Here is a 16847-nt window from a genome sequence, read left to right on the forward strand (position 1 = left end):
GTGCTGAGATTACAGGCATGAGCCACTGTGCCTGGCCGGCCGCCTTGGCTATCCTGAATCCAGGCTTCCAGAGCAGCTTGAAACACAGAAAAATATTCAGGAAAAGAGAATGGCTTCTGCAGCAGAGACAGAGCCTCTCAGGACTCAATAAACAAACGCAAGTGAGACCTGAGGATTTCTGCCTCAACCCTGTATTTGTCAGTTTACCACACAAATGAAAGTAGTGTTCTGGCCGACTTGGCAATGTTCATGAAAGGCCAAGCATTTCTCCAGTATGCCAACATATACAACAGAAGCAAATACAAAAATAGAAATATAAATAAGCAATCACGAAGATAAAATACATAAATTTCAGCAACTGACGTCAATGATGGAAATAGCTGCTGGTGAGAAAGATTAGAGGCAACCACATCTCCAATGAGCGCAAACTGCAAACACAGACAGCAGAAAAGAGAATCTGCAGTAAGGAGTAAGAAATAGAACATTTCTGCCCCCTGGGGAGGCAAACAGCTGGTGACGCAGGAGGGCACTGAGGGAAGGCTACGTGAAGACAGAGGGAGAAAGGGACCTCAGAAGAAATCAACATTGCTGACACCTTCATCTTGAACTTCTAGCTTCCAGAACGAGGAGGAAATACATCTGTGTTGTTTAAGCCAGTCTGTGGTACTCTGTTATGGCAGTCTAGCAAACTAACAGTTAATATGGTATGGTTACAGGTAAAGATTTTTTCTTCTTCCAATTTCTTCTTAAAATATTTTACAGTTGACTTAATAATGATGATTCTGGCAACATGTATACCTTCCGCTGACCCTCATTCTCTCTCTCCTCTCACTCTACAGATGGCTGTTCTTAACACAGCCTCACAAAGGAAAGGGAAAGAGGATGGGAAATTCTCAGCTTCCTGATGCTGAAAAAATGCCAACACTATGATTTTTACTCCATGGCAGACCACTCTAAAGTACACACTGAATAACCATGAACTCCAGAAAGCCCACTACCCTAAGCACCAAGCCACATATTCTTCCAACTACAGATTAGAATTAACTCATCTTATGGAGCACATACGTCCACCAAGAAGGGTTCAGCCTGTCCCTAATGCCACAGTGTCATTTAAACATCAGATCAGGCTGGGTGCAGCAGCTCACGCCTACAATCCCAGCACTTTGGGCGGCCAAGGCAAGAGAATCACTTGAGCCCAGAAATTTGAGACCAGCCTGGGCAAAATGGTGAGACCCCGTCTCTATTTTCTTTCAAAAATCAGATCAATAGTTAGCTACGACACCTCAGGATTCTGGCATTCTAACTGAAGAAAACAAAGAGAACATTTTAGGACATGGAAAAAGGGCTCTGATCAAAGCCTCCTGAGGGTGGGGAGAGGAAGAGAAGCTCTGCCCACGGCTCTTGGTATCCCAGGATCGAGGGTCCACTGGTTTAACACAGGCCTACAGAGGAGAGACAGAAAACAGGCCACTGAACTTCCCTGACGCAAAGGAAGATTAGCCAGGCAGAGCCAGGAGGAAGCTTGGTAGGGGTGGCTCAGCAACATTCTGAAGACAGGTGAGAACCAAGAAGGCAGAACAAGACTAGCGGGCAGATAGAAATCAGGAAGGAGGAGTCTGGAAGCCAACTGTATATGGAGATCCCAATGTTGAAAAGCCTCACTTTCTTTATTGTCTATTTTTTTCTTCTTATCTTTCTCCCAGAGGGAGAGGGGCTGAGCACTGGGTAGGACTTGGTTCAACGGGCTTCACAGAGAGAGTGTCCTCTGAGGTGGGTTCTAATCCTGGGGGTGGGACCCCAGTCTAAAGCATAGCCTAGCAGGAAAAGCTCAAAGCTCAGACATGGATCAGAACAGATGCTCAAGGGTCCTGGCTTTGGCTATGGGAACATGGCAGGAGTCTAGTCTGAAATATGAGAGTAGATGGGATCTTGGCCAGGTTGGAGTAGCTCATGCCTATAATCCCAGCACTTTGGGAGGCGAAGGCAGGAGGATCCCTTAAGCCCTGGAGTTTGAGACCAGCTTGGGCAAGATGGTGAGACCCCCATCTCTATTTAAAAAAAAAAAAAAAAAAATTAGATGGGATTTCATTGGTTTATTAAAGGAAAGAGGAAAAAAGAGTAGATGGCAGACTTGTAGCAAGGTTGACTTGCTGCTTTTCACTTGAGCAACCAAATTAACACTGCTTCTGATTTAACTGGTCTAGTCGAAAGTAATTTTTTTCTTTTTTTGAGACGGAGTCTCCCTTTGCCACCCAAGTCAGAATGCAGTGGTAAGATCTCGGCTCACTGCAACCTCCACCTCCTGGGTTCAAGCAATTCCCTGGCCTCAGCCTCCCAAGTAGTTGGGATTACAGATGCCCGCCACCACGCCCGGCTAACTTTTGTATTTTTAGTAGAGAAGGGGGTTTCATCATGTTGGCCAGGCTGGTCTCGAACTCCTGACCTCAAGCGATCAGACTGCCTCAGCCTCCCAAAGTGCTGGGATTACGGGCGTGAGTCACTGCGTCCAGCCTAAGGTAATTTTTTTTTAAGTAAAGTCCACAGAGCAGTAATAGGCTTGGTTTCACAGACTGGGATTAGAGTAAGTGACTAGAGTAAGTAAACACAACTGTGGCATGTAGAGAGACAAAGGTAGGGAAGGTTATGTCATTAATGTACCTCAGGTGTCACTAAAACCATGTCAGGGCTGCCTGAGTTACCAATGTCTGAGCTGAGATGCAAGGTCTGGTTCTGCAAACTTAGCCTTCCCCAGGTCAACCCCATCTAGATCAAGCCCCACACAGTCCTCCAATCTCTCAGGAAGAAAGAAAAGAAAAAAAAAACAGAAGCAAAGAGAAGGGGAAGAGGGAAGAGAGAAGGGAGGGGATTGGGTTTTAAACACACATCTCCCGCCGTTAAGTCTCCATCTTTATTATTTCAAGTGCGTCCTCTAAAATTCCTTTACTCTTAAGAACAAGAAACTTTTCCTTGGGAATGATAAAGGCTTTTTGTGAATTGCTTTAAAATAGAGGAATGTAGTAAGACACATATCATAGGACTATATATTAACAATGATCCCTAGCATAATCAAGTTGCAAGATCTTAGATGAGGATAAGAGGAATTCACATATACTTAATGGATTCAGCCACTGACAGAAGCCTCCTCTATGAAATAAGTTGCTTTAGGGGTCCCCCAGACTGCCCACATGTATATAGCTGTACTCATGGCTACCTTTTTCACAGTGAATGGATATCAGCAATGGGAAAAGACCTCAAGTGTCACTAAAAGCATGTCAGGGCTGCCTGTAGAAACCCATGCACAGGCTTCCTTCTGTTTTCTCCCTCCTCTGAGAATATACATCAAGCTTGCTCCTTGCTACAGCAGCAAAAAAATTCAATACATGCATGCAAAGTTTGTGCCCAGGAAAGTCCATTAGACAATCAGCACCCTAAGTTTTTAATTTAGGCACCACCGGCCTAGCAATCAGATTCCCAGAAGGAAATCAGGTACAACAAAAAAGTGATTGGTAAATATTGCCAATGAGACTGAAGTACTTCCTGAAGTAAGAGGCATTAGGGAGCTGCCAACCTGTGGCTATGGTTGTGTTCCTTGCAAAATATAACTTTTTTTTTTTGAGATGGAGTTTCGCTCTTGTCGCCCAGGCTGGAGTGCAATGGCGCAATCTTGGCTCACTGCAACCTCCGCCTCTCAGGTTCAAGAGATTCTCCTGCCTCAGTCTCCCAAGTAGCTGGGATTACAGGCACACACCACCACGCCCAGCTAATTTTGTATTTTTAGTAGAGACAGGGTTTCACCATGTTGGCCAGGCTGGTCGCGAACTCCAACCTCAAGTGATCCGCTTGTCTCGGCCTCCCAAAGTGCTGGGATTACAGGCATGAGCCACCACGCCCGACCATAAAATATAATCTTGACAACTGAAGCAGTTATTACTACTAAGCTAAGAATGTTGCAATTACAGAATGTTCTCAAGACTGGTGAACATGGCTGAAGAAGGCAAATTGAGCTCAAGGTGCCCTTTTCTGAGTTACTGATGGAAAGGGTGCTACCACTGCTGGAGCTGCAGGACCAGCTTCTCAAAGATCAACCAATTTCCTGCATTCTCTTCTCTCTTCTCCCAGAATCCAGCAATCAGACATAAGATATACTTGTTGGCTCTCCTGCTAAGAAGCGAATGTGCTGACTAGCTAGCATGAGTTTGATTTAATAAAACAGCACTATGCTCCATTAGTCAGACTACCTAATAACAGTGATCATACATTAGATACCCACATGCCTTTCTGTTGATCTTCACAATGTTTCCACTAAGTACTATCTTGTATTGACAGAAGATAGCAAAGTATCAGAGAAGGGAACTGACCTGTCTAGAGTCACACTAGTTCAAGAAAGTGATACAGGATTTAAATTCAGAGGTCCTATTTTCCAAACTCATGTCCTTTCCATTGCATTGCACTCCCTCTTTAGCTAGAAGTCAGGTTAGCACCAATTTGCCAGGACCTCCTCACCCTGAAGGTGCGTGATAAAATCAAATATGAGAACCAACAAGGCCAAGGACCAGGTCACTCTGCCAAAAGTGCCTAAAATAGCCCTTCAGCTTCACCCATCAGCAGAGAGCCACAAAACCACTCCCAACTGCAGCAGGCTTCTTTTACTGTCTTCTTATCTTGTCGGAAAACATCCTCTTTCCATTTGCCAAAAAGTTGAGTGGGAAAATAATTCCATCCTTTCGGGGCTAAACATTGTGCTGAGTCTCATCACACACTGGTGGGCAAACAAAGTTGACATTTACTGCTCACCCACTCTGTGCCCAGCCCCGTGAAGACGCTTTATGCTAGAACTCATTTAATTCTCAAGAACAACCTCCAACCTCATCTTACAGGTAATGATACAGAAGCTCTAAAAGTTGAAGTAATTTACCCAAGAAGACACGGTAAGTGCCAGTGCAGGAAACAAATTTAGGTCTAACTCTAAAACCTGTCTCCTTTCAGATCTCAAGGCACACCCCTGAGTTGCCTTTCACCTTTCTCCCAAGATGAGGATTGCTCCGGCACGACTTCACCATTCTCTTCTGAAGCAATCCCGAGTTCACTTCTCTGCCCACTGACAGTTCACTCTCCCTTTCCTGCCACTGTCCCTTCTGCAAACGCACAATTTTTTACCCAATCTAACGCCCCCAACCTCGTAGAATAACACTGCGCAGTTGGTTTACAGTGAGAAAGCACTTTCAACACAGTGTTTCGTCTTCTAGCCACCGCAGTCCGGTGAAGCCGGCAAGGCAGATAAAAGCATCCCCATTTTAAGAGAAAGGCATTTTCCCAAGGTCGCCGAATAAAAAGCAGCTGAAATCGGAAGCAAAGCCCCAGGCTTGACCCCTGGTCATCGGCTCATCCCACTGCTCCTCACTGACGCCCGCGATCCAGTCTCCACCCCCGCGATGTCACAAGATGCTCCCTGGGCCAGCAGCTCACGTCCCCCCTACCCCAATCCCACGACCTCCCACCTGCAGCGGCCCTGCAGGCCCCGCCGACCCCTCTCCCACGGTCCCTCTCTCTTCACCAGCCCCTCCCTCTGCGGCCTCCTTCCTCAGCTAGATCCCTCCGCTCAGACGCCCCCTCCCGCACAGGCTGCCTGCGAGCCCAGCCTCGGCCTCCCACCGACCCTCGTCCCGCCTCCACGCTTCGCCACCCCAGCCCCTCCTCCTGTCAGCCCGCGGCAGAGCCCGCCGACGTTACCTTCTCCAAGGATGCTGGTCTCTGCACCGCCAGGGAGCGGGCCAGTGACAGGACCGTGTTGAAATAGAAACCCCGCGAGGCGCAGGAACCGGAGCCGCCGCCGCCGCTGCCGCCTCCCCGGGCCGGGGCCGCCGCCATCACCTCACGCGCCGCGGCGCTGCCCGCCGGCTCCCCGCTCCCGGCCAGCGAGCGCCAGACCTCAGGGCGCAGGCGTAGGCGCATCCGGCTTTCCCGCCACGTGACCTCTCAGTTGCCGACACTAGATAGGGCGTGGCTGCGGGGCGGGCCCACCGCTGCAGGGGAGAGAGGGGATGGACAGTAGGCTGCGGTTGCGCGCGCCGGACGTGGGCCCCCCCCAGCCGACCTGTGCGATGGTCGGCTCCGAGGGCGGGGCCACGTGCGCGCGACGCGCGGAAGGAGTTCGCGCGACGATCGCGGGGTCGGCGGGCGGGGCGAGGCCCTGGACGGCGGCGGCGGCTGTCCTCCTCAGTCTGTTTCTCAGACCGAGAGCCACTCCGGCACCATGTCAGCTTACCCTAAAAGCTACAATCCCTTTGACGACGACGGGGAGGACGAAGGCGCCCGGCCGGCCCCTTGGAGGGACGCCCGGGACCTCCCCGACGAGCCCGACGCGCCAGCGGACAGGCAGCAGTACTTGCGGCAGGAGGTGCTCCGCAGGGCTGAGGCCACGGCCGCCAGCACCAGCAGGTCCCTGGCCCTCATGTACGAGTCCGAGAAGGTTGGGGTCGCCTCTTCCGAGGTGAGCCTGGGGCAGGGCTGGTGTGGACCCGCCGGTGTCTGCGTTATCAAACGGAGAGGAGAAATGTTTTGCTCACAATCTTGAGAATTCTCAAGTTGCCTAGCATAGATTCTTGCACCTTAGTGACTCGGTGGTGGTAACAGTCTGTTAACTGTGTGAAAGTGTGTTCATCTGGGGTACTTGAAGACAACAGTTTACCCCAGAAATCTTCCTTAGCTATTAGTCTACTTAGTTGATTTTTTTTCTTACGCCTAGCTCACGGGGAAACGCCAGATTATTTTCTGTGCAGGTGAGTAAAAATTCTGAACAGCAAGTCCTGGGTTAGGGAAATGGAGAGTCTGTTTTTTCAACATTATTTCCTGTGTAAAAGTCTGGCACGGGGTTTCGGCCATTCTTTCCGGAGTGAGCCAGAAAGAGAGGACTATGTGCCTGCAAGTGTCAGGTGGTACCCTCAAGTGTCAGGTGGTACCCTGAAGCGTCAGGGCAAGTGGTCCACGAGTTCTTTCCGCGTCATCAACCACATCTCCACCTAACCAACAGAGATATTGAAGGCCTGTCTGCCTAGACAGCTGCCGAGTTGACCAAAGTCTGAGTTTGGTTGAGTCCAGGGCCTTACCTTTACTTCCCAAATCCTAGACACACAGTGTGTGGGTTAAGAGTCTATTGCTCCAACTCACCTTCATCACTTCTTCCCATCTTTAGATTTCACAGAGTAGTACCTTCAATAACAATTATTGTGGCCAAGCGCGGTGACTCACACTTGTAATTTACCCAGCACTTTGGGAGGCCGAGGCAGTCGGATCACCTGGGCTCAGGAGTTCGAGACCCGCCTGGGCAACATGGCGAAACCCTGTCTTCACTAAAATTTAAAAAAAAAAAAAAAAAAAAAATTAGCTGGGTGTGGCAGCGCACCTGTAGTCGCAGCTACTCAGAAGGCTGAGGTAGGAGAATCGCTTGTAGGCGGAGGTTGCCATGAGCTGAGATGTGCTGCTGCACTCCAGCCTAGGCAACAGACCGAGATTCTGGAGGGTCAGTTTTTTTTTTGAGATGGAATCTCGCTCTGTCGCCCAAGCTGGAGTGCAGTGGCACGATCTCGGTTCACTGCAACTTCTGCCTCCCGGGTTCAAACGATTCTCCTGCCTCAGCCTCCCGAGTAGCTGGGACTACAGGCACGCGCCGCCACGCCCGGCTAATTTTTTTTTTGTATTTTTAGTGGAGGCGGGGTCTTGCCATATTGGCCAGACTGGTCTCGAATTCCTGACCTCAGGCGGTCCGCCCGCCTGGGCCTTACAAAGTGCTGGGATTACAGGCATGAGCAACCGTGTCTGGTAGAGAATTATTCTTTATTGTACACCACATTCTCTCTTCAGCCTACTAATGAAACAGTTTTGTCTGGACAGAGTAAAAAAAAAAAAGGTTTAAAAAAATATAATAAGTTGGGTGCGGTTGCACTTCTGCAGTCCCAACAATTTGTGAGGCCGAGGTAGGTAGATCACTTGAGCACAGGAGTTCGAGACCAGCAGGCGAAACTCCATCTCTACAAAATTTTTAAAATTAGTCATGCATGGTGGCATGCGCATGTGAGTGCAGCTACTCAGGAGGCTGAGGCAGGAGGATTGCTTGAGCCCAGTATCTCAAGGCTGCAGTGAGCCATGTTCATACCACTGCACTCCAGCTTGGGCGACAGAGCCACACCCTGTCATTTCCCCTTGCTATTTTCTTGGGTTATTTTCCTTCCCCACCTCTCTCTGTTCATGTATCTCTCATTGATCCACCTCCCTGTGTTTTTGTTTTTGTTTTTTTTTTGAGACAGATTCTCGCTCTGTCACCAGACTGGCGTGCAGTGGCACCAACTTGGCTCACTACAGCCTCCGCCTCCTGGGTTCAAGTGATTCTCCTGCCTCAGCCTCTTGAGTAGCTGGGACTATAGGCGTGCGCCACCACGCCCGGCTAATTTTGGTTTTAGTAGAGATGGAGTTTCACCATGTTGGCCAGAATGGTCTCAATCTCTTGACCTTGTGATACACACACCTTGGCGTCCCAAAGTCCTGGGATTATAGGCGTGAGCCACTGCGCCTGGCCCACCTCCCTGTGTTTAACTGTTGGTTTTTTGTTTTTGTTTTTTTGTTTTGTTTTGTTTGAGATGAAGTCTCACTCTGTCACCCAGGCTGGAGTGCAATGGCGTGATCTCGGCTTGCTGCAACCTCCACCTCCCCAGTTCAAGTGATTCTCCTGCCTCAGCCTCCTGAGTAGCTGGGATTACAGGCACCTGCTACCACACCTGGCTAATTTTTGTTTTTGTTTTTGTTTTTGAGACAGAGTGCAGTGGCATGATCTCAGCTCACTGCTACCTCCGCCTCCCAGGTCAAGCGATTCTCCTGCCTCAGCCTCCCGAGTAGCTGGGATTACAAGCACCCGCTGCCATGCCCAGCTAATTTTTCTATTTTTATTAGAGATGGGGTTTTGCCATCTCTAATAAAACATCTCTCATGTTGGCCAGGCTGGTCTCAAACTCCTGACCTTAGGTGATCTGCCCGCCTCAGCCTCCCAAAGTGCTGGGATTTGGGATGTGAGCACCGTGCCCGGTCCTAACCTTGTTGAGGAGGTTTTGCTTGTAGTTCTTCATCTCATACCTACTGGATTCCTATGTTCCATTCTAAATAGCAAGTCTCCACTTAGATTTGGGAGGATTGCCTGAGGTTTTAGAGCCCTGGTGAATGGGTCACATGATTGAGGATCTCAAGCCCAAGGAAGTCAACTAACAACTATTTGAGGAGACATCTTTGTAAATTGAGAACAAATAAAGTAGGAAATCAGAATGATTCAAAGTAGGGCATTGTGGCAGAGGATAAACTTGAATCTAGCTTTTAAGGCTGAGGTTTACACAAGAGGAGTGAGAATAAGGGATGTTCTTAGGGAAGACAGGCGAATGTGCAAACACACTGGCCCAGCAACAGAGCTCCTGGGTCCAGAGAAGGGATGCGATAGACTGGGTGTGTTAGAGGACAGGGGATGGAGGAGGTAGCTTAGGAGCCCTTCAAGGTCATAGGGAAAGTTCTGGTCTCATAACGCAGGAGAGGCAAAAATATAGGTGTGAGTTTGATATAGATTATGATGACATGCCCCATGCTGCCCCCAAAGGTTTTCTATGCAGTGGGGACTATGAGAGCAGAGGCAGAGTGGCACTTCAGGCATATCAGGCTTGGCCAGGCCAGGCATTGCTGTGAGAGGTACAGTGTAGTCATGACTGGGCAGGTGACAGGTGCTCTTGTCAGTGAGACAACACGTTGGAATTTTCCAGGATTGGATCAGTTCTCAATTATGAGAAGTTCTGGGAGTCCGGAATGACCTACATCCACACCCCACCCAGTGTTCTCCAAGCTGTCTTTGTTTTTGTCTTTTGTTTTGGGGAAGGTTTTTTGAGATGGGGTCTCACTCTGTCAACCAGGCTAGAGTGCTGTGGTGCATTCTTGGCTCACTGCAGCCTCTGCCTCCAGGTTCAAGTGATCCTCCTGCCTCAGCCTCCCAAGTAGCTGGGACCACAGGTGCACGCCACCACATTCAACTAGTTTTTGGTATTTTTGGTGGAGGGGGCGTTTTGCCATGTTGCCCAGGCTAGTCTCAAATTCCTGAGCTCAAATGATCTGCACACCTCAGCCTCCCAGTGCTGGATTACAGGCCTCCAAGCTGTCTGGCCTCCAAGCTGTCTTTGAATCACTCTAATGACTCTTTCATTCCCTTTGGGGTTGGGATGGGGACAGGGGAGTATGAGCTCTTTCAGCCCTCAGTGCACAGTGTGGCTTCCAGCACATTCCAGTGTACCCTGCTAACCACCCAACTTAAACAGGTACCTCCTGGTTACCCAGCACTGTGAAACATGTCAACACATGACAGATTTATGTCAAAGATGAGGACTTTACAAATAAAATTAGGTTGGGAATATCGTAATTCAGTCCCAGCTTGGCAGGAAAATGGCTTAATTAAGTCACCTCTAGCAAAGAGAACTGCCCTTCTCCTACTATGAAACCTGACAAGGTCTGTTTCTCACAAAGGCTCAGGTCACAGGCTATGACCACAGAGGAACGGAGAAGTAGTGGGAGCAGGGCAGGTTTCCCCAGGCTGACCTCATAGGTGCTTTATAGAACTACAAGGAGGCTTGTAAGCCATTCATCTCTTTCCCTGTTTGGTAAGCATGATTTCTTTTCTTTTCCTAAGGTGTAATTTTTATGAAGAGATATTCCAATCACATGGTTAAAAATTCAAAACATACAAAAGGGTGTAGTCTTCTCCCACTTTCCTCCCTATCCTCCTTCTGCCCCTAAGGCAGCCAGTCACTTTCCCTCTTTCATTGTTTTGGGGAGATAATGTTGTGGATAAAGATGGGGTTTGTTGTTTTTTTTTTTTTAAGTGAAGTGTTCTATACATTCTGGTCTGCATGTGCTTAATAGAATGGAGGTTGTTCCACACTAATATGTAATCAGCTGGGCTTTCTTTATGGCTGTGTTGTATTCCATTGAACAAATGATTTCTATTTATGCGGCCTGTCCCCTAATGAGCATTGAGGTTGTTTACACCTTTTGGTGAGTCTTATTTGCATCCTACTTGGACATGGTTTTTTTTTTTTTTTTTTTTTTTTTTTTTGAGACGGAGTCTTGCTCTGTCGCCGAGACTGGAGTGCAGTGGCCGGATCTCAGCTCACTGTAAGCTCCGCCTCCAGGGTTCATGCCATTCTCCTGCCTCAGCCTCCCGAGTAGCTGGGACGACAGGTGCCCGCCACCTCACCTGGCTAGTTTTTTTTGTACTTTTTAGTAGAGATGGGGAACATGGTTTTTGTACACCCTTTCACCACTCCCAACGGAGGAGACCCACCTGCCCAGGACAGTTCACTTCCCCTCTTGTAGCTGAACTTACTCCACTGAGGTTTTCTGGGGTCTGAGATCTCAGTTCAGGGGAGTCCAGCAACAAACATTAGACCAGGGTTGGAATGGCTGGCACAGTAACATCAATGGAAAGGGACAGAGTTTGAGAGTTCAACATGATGCACTCAGCAGCCACCGCCAGCACATCCTCCACACCGTCTCATGCAGGGGCCCACCCATCTCTGTGTCTTTCCAGCACACAACAGTCACCCACACTGGGCATTCAGTTCAGAGGTGGGAGAGAGGAGGACACCCCTCCTACCCCAGGAGCAGAGGCCCTCAAGATGTCCCGGGAACTTAGAGTAGATACATTGTCAAAAAGCAGTATCCTCATCCTCAGCAATGCTGGTCTTGGAGCAGCCCACTCCAAATTAAGGGCTGTGCAGACCAGAGTCAGCCCTCTGAGGCAGCCTGTGGTGATGCTGATGCAGTCAGAGTTCTTAGCAAAAGCTGATGGATGGGGACCGGCAGCTGCTAAATAAAGTAATTCCTCAAATTTGTAAATGTCAGCTGTGGAAGAGTAGCAGTCTCTTTCTTGCTCAACTTTCTACCCCCACACTTCTCAGCACAATGTCCTTAAGTGTCATTGGCGCTCCCGAAATTGTTGCCAAATGAATAAGTGACCTGGGGAAGGAAAGGAAGGAGGGAGGGAACAGAAGATTGCCTGAAAAAGGAGGAGAAAGTGGGGTGCAAAGAATGCATTGAGCCGTGTGCCTTGGTTGCAGTGCCTGTCCCATGACCAGAAAATGCATCCCAACGCATGGCAGGCCGTGTCTAGCAGGTGGGAGGGAGTCTGGTAGAGAAATGGCATTGGACCACATATTCACCACTAGGTCTGTTCGGGATTTATTCTTTTTTTTTTTTTTTTTTTGTGGAGATGGAGTCTCGCTGTGTCCCCCAGGCTGGAGCTCAGTGGCGCGACCTCGGCTCGCTGCAAGCTTCGCCTCCCGGGTTAACGCCATTCTCCTGCCTCAGCCTCCTGAGTAGCTGGGACTACAGGCGCCCACTACCGCGCCCGGCTAATTTTTTGTATTTTTAGTAGAGACGGGGTTTCACCGTGGTCTGGATCTCCTGACCTTGTGATCCGCCAGCCTTAGCCTCCCAAAGTGCTGGGATTACAGGCGTGAGCCACCGTGCCTGGCCTCGGGATTTATTCTTAATTAATTTTTAGTAAACTATCTATGATTGAATTTGACCATTGATGGCCGGGTATAGTGGCTCACACCTGTAATCCTAGCACTTGGGGAGGCTGAGGCAGGTGGATCCCTTGAACCCAGGAGTTCAAGATCAGCCTGGGGAACGTAGTAAAACCCTGGCTTTACAAAAAATACAAAAATTAGCTGAGCGTGGTGGCGCACGTCTGTAGTTCCAGCTGCTCAAGAGGCTGAGGTAAGAGGATCTCTTGAACTGGGGAGGTCAAGGCTGCAGTGAGCTGAGATCATACCACCGTATTCCAGCCTGGGTAACAAAGTGAGGCCCTGTCTCAAAGAAAAAAAAAGAATTAGACCATTGATCCTAGGCCAACTTGCTGGCTTGTTGGCTGTAACAGGATGCCTTCTGAGGATAGGCTGGTGGTTCGAGCGTCTGGCTGCTCTTTCCTGGGCGTATCCACTCAAGCTGCCACATTGTCCCAAGGAACCTTGCTTTGCTGACCAGGAAACATGCTGTGACAAGCTGAGCGGCCATCTGCTGTACAACTTTCTGCCTCCGAGGTGTTCTCAGAGTGGGAAGTGTTGTAGGGAGGTGTTTGGGGGTTCCCAAGACCACCCTCAACTTCCGTGATTCACTGGAAGGCTGCCCAGAACTGTTATGGTGATTTCTTACAATGAAAGAATACAGATTAAAACCATCAAATGAAAAAAGTGCATAGGGCAGCGTCCAGGGGAAACCAGGCACAAGCTTCCAGTTGTCCTATCCACATGGAGTCATGGGGACAACACTTCTCTAAGCAGTATGTGACAACACACACAGAGTATTGTCAACCAAGGACCCTCACTTAAGCCTGGGTGTCCAGAGATTTTTGGGGGTCTGTCACATAGGCATGGCTGAGTATAGTCTCCAGCCCCACCAGAGGTCAAGCTGATAGCGTGTAGCCCAAGACCACCATCCTGTATTACATTGTTAGCATAGTCTGTCTGACCTGGCCTAAGCTTAGGCTCACTTAAGCACTCTTATCAGGCAGGATATTCCAAAAACAAGAAACCAGGCTAGGGCCAGACTTCTCTTTGGAATGTGGAGTGTATGGACAACCTAGAGCTGCTGAGCTAGCCTTTTACTCAGCCCCAGGTCAGCCTGCACACAGGTGGTGAGGGGCACCAGCACTACCGCCTTTGCCCTTGGTCGCTTTTCCTCACCCTAAGACCCAGTTTGTCTCTGAATCCACCCCACACTGTGGCTGCCACAGTCAGAGCCCCAGGTTTGAGCATGCGCCGTGGGTGCTTACGTATTCCTGCCAGGGCTTGTGCCTGTGCACACTCCCTTGGGAAAGGAGAGACAGAACAAAGATAAATTTCAGATTTCTAGATTCAGCTCGCTGACTCCAGATTGGCCTCCATCTACTTAGGATGAACCTTACTTATCAGAACCTGAGTTTCCAAGCTCAGTGTGAGAAACACAGTGTTGATGCCCTTCCCTAGGAACCTGAGGAGGACTCGGTCACGGAAGCCCACGTGATGTTATAAGATGTGTTGGCTCTGAATTGCAGTTGGGATCTGGTGGTCACTGCTGCCCTTTGAAGGCCTTAGCGACATCCTGTGGGTGTTCCCTGCCAAGTCCTCTGGGTAGCCCCGCTCACTCCCCACACAGTTCCTCCGCCCTTGCATGAGCTGCACCCTCTGCCTGGTGCCCTTGCCCCACCCCAACTCTTCGTTGTGGTTTGTGTGTGTGTGTTGTTGTTGTTTTTTTTTTTTTGAGACGGAGTCTCGCTTTGTCGCCCAGGCTGGAGTGCAGTGGCTGGATCTCAGCTCACTGCAACCTCCACCTCCTGGGTTTACGCCATTCTCCTGCCTCAGCCTCCCGAGTAGCTGGGATTACAGGCGCCCGCCACCTCACCCGGCTAGTTTTTTGTGTTTTTTAGTAGAGACGGGGATTTTACCATGTTAGCCAGGATGGTCTCGATCTCCTGACCTCGTGATCCGCCTGTCTCGGCCTCCCAAAGTGCTGGGATTACAGGCTTGAGCCACCGCACCCAGCCTTGTTGTGATTTGTTTTTAAGAAAACTAAGTCCGAATGGACAGGACCCCCAACTTTCTGACTGCCTAACTTCTCAGTCTCTCCTCCAGCCTCAACAGGGAGCCTCTCTGACCCCGACCTTAAGCTGGACAAAGAGTCCGCAGGGAGAGGTGACTCTGTGTGTGTATGTGTTTGTGTGCATGCGTGCAATAGCTTTATTCTCTGCCTACCCCACAAGACTGTAAGCTCAGTGAAGCAAGGACTCATCTGCCTGCCTTGGATTCCCAGCATTGCAATGTTGTCAACAAATGAAAAACTGAGATTGAACCTCACTCATCTTGCTCTCTGTCAGACTGTAAACACTATCAGGACAGAGGCTTGGGATTGCTTCGTGGACAAAGAGAGAACTCTTGTTGGGGTTCAAGGGAGTAGGAAGAGCATCACCTGTAATGCTTAGTAGTCACTGAAACAAGGAAGCGCTTTGCATGTGCGTCCTTTATGCTGAGGGCACCTGTGGAGCTCACTTCCCTCGCAGCCACTCAAGTCCCTTCAGGGACCTCATTCTCCCAGAGGAAGGTGGAGAAGATGTGCCGTGGCTCTGTGGAGGGGGGTGTGGACATGCCTCAGGACCCGGAGCGGTTGAGGCCTGTCTTGGTGATGGCTGGGGCACAGGTGCCTGCCCGGCGTGTCCTTGCAGACTGTCAGTGTTCTCTTTCCTGGTATTTTGGTGTTTGCTCTGCCAAACCCTTCTTCCTCGTTGGTTGGAACTAGGTCACAAGCACATTAAGTCTGGTCATTTCCTCTGCCTTCTGGGAGTGAATTTTGGCAGAAGAAATACCTCCTCCCTTGCTGGCCTGGTGACCTCCAGTGAATGCTAGCTTCCAGCAAACAGAAACTTCCAGAAGCCAGAGCAGCACTCACTCGCCTGGTCTTCCAGCCTCACATGCAAGACACGCCACCCTCAGACTTCTCTGTGCTTCCGTCTAAACATCTAAATCAGCCATCTGGTTTCCTTAACAGTAGCACAGACTCTGGGAGTTTGAGAGAATGTGTCGCTTGTGAATAGGAGAAAATAAGTCCATACTGGGGAAGGTAGCTCTCCAAACTGAGATGAGGAAGTCAGGGTGGGAGGGTGGTCATGGGTTGGCCCTGATGGGAGGAACTCGCCATAAGGGAAACTGAGGACCCCCTTGCTAATGTAACAGCAGAGTGTTGGCTACCCCTTCATTCCCCAGCCCCCAACCTGGCTGCTGTGAGTGTCTTTCAGCTACAGATTATTCTGTCTTCTGCAGCCTGCAAAGCTAGCTGGAACTGGACTGTTAGAAAAACGTGTAGATGCTGGAGAAAATCTCTTTAATCCTAATGTGTAGCTCTGCCTTATTCCAGAAAAGACCACAGTATGGACATGAAGATGATAAACTTGAGGTAATGGAAGAAGCAGAAACACCAGATATGTTAGCAGCTCTTTTTTCTTTTGAAAACTAGCCCTTGCAAGATTTGCTTGACATACTGAGTGACACAGTCCGGAAAACATTTTTCTTTTTAGTTAAAAAAGGCTGATGGTTTTTTCAGACATGTCTTGTGAACTGGCGAAAAATGTAAATGTTGAAAGCTGTAAAATTCAGCAGTTCTAAGTTTATTTCCAGCAAGAGTTAAACAAAGTTTAATAGTAAATTCAACCAGTGTTTTAGCTTTTTGTGTATACATTATGTTTTTAAATTTCACCCATTAAACAAGGACTTAGGTTACACATTGATTCCTTAAGGACTTTAAGGAAGCCACAACCATTTATTTATAGTTGCATTTTGCTCTTCTGATTACAGTTGCATTTTACTCTTCAGCATTTAAAGCTTTTTTTTTTTTTACTTTGTTTTTAGGCATCTAGAGAGACTATATCTAAAAAACATTTGTGGCCGGGCGCGGTGACTCACACCTGTAATCCCAGCACTTTGGGAGGCCAAGGCGGGCAGATCACAAGGTCAGGAGATCGAGACCATCCTAGCCAACACAGTGAAACCCCATGTCTACTAAAAAGAAATACAAAAAATTAGCCGGGCATGTTGGCAGGTGCCTGTAGTCCCAGCTATGCGAGAGACTGAGGCAGGAGAATGGTGTGAACCCAGGAGGCGGAGCTTTCAGTGAGCCGAGGTTGCACCGCTGCCCTCCAACCTGGGCGACAGAGCTACACTCGCTCTCAAAAAAAAAAAAAAAAAAAAAAAAACAGTATTTGCATAGTGTAATTGCTAAGCCACAGGGTGATGCGTGGA

The 16847-nt window shown here is 49.1% G+C and overlaps 2 protein-coding genes across 2 annotated transcripts in view; one reads left to right on the forward strand and one right to left on the reverse strand.

The window, feature by feature from the left end:
* The window catches only part of PI4KA (phosphatidylinositol 4-kinase alpha), a 143049-nt gene extending 137094 nt beyond the window's left edge, over nucleotides 1–5955 (reverse strand). Inside the window, exon 1 of the mRNA XM_007974934.3 lies at nucleotides 5731–5955. Coding sequence (XP_007973125.3) covers nucleotides 5731–5952 — 222 coding nt within the window. The 5' untranslated portion in view covers nucleotides 5953–5955. The remainder of the gene's footprint in view (nucleotides 1–5730) is intronic.
* Nucleotides 5956–6124: 169 nt separating this feature from the next.
* Nucleotides 6125–16847, forward strand: part of SNAP29 (synaptosome associated protein 29) — a 33448-nt gene continuing 22725 nt past the window's right edge. Inside the window, exon 1 of the mRNA XM_007974935.3 lies at nucleotides 6125–6490. Within this exon, the coding sequence (XP_007973126.1) occupies nucleotides 6254–6490 (237 nt within the window). The 5' untranslated portion in view covers nucleotides 6125–6253. The remainder of the gene's footprint in view (nucleotides 6491–16847) is intronic.

This window comes from Chlorocebus sabaeus, chromosome 19, assembly GCF_047675955.1.
Source record: "Chlorocebus sabaeus isolate Y175 chromosome 19, mChlSab1.0.hap1, whole genome shotgun sequence".
Taxonomy (NCBI): domain Eukaryota; kingdom Metazoa; phylum Chordata; class Mammalia; order Primates; family Cercopithecidae; genus Chlorocebus; species Chlorocebus sabaeus.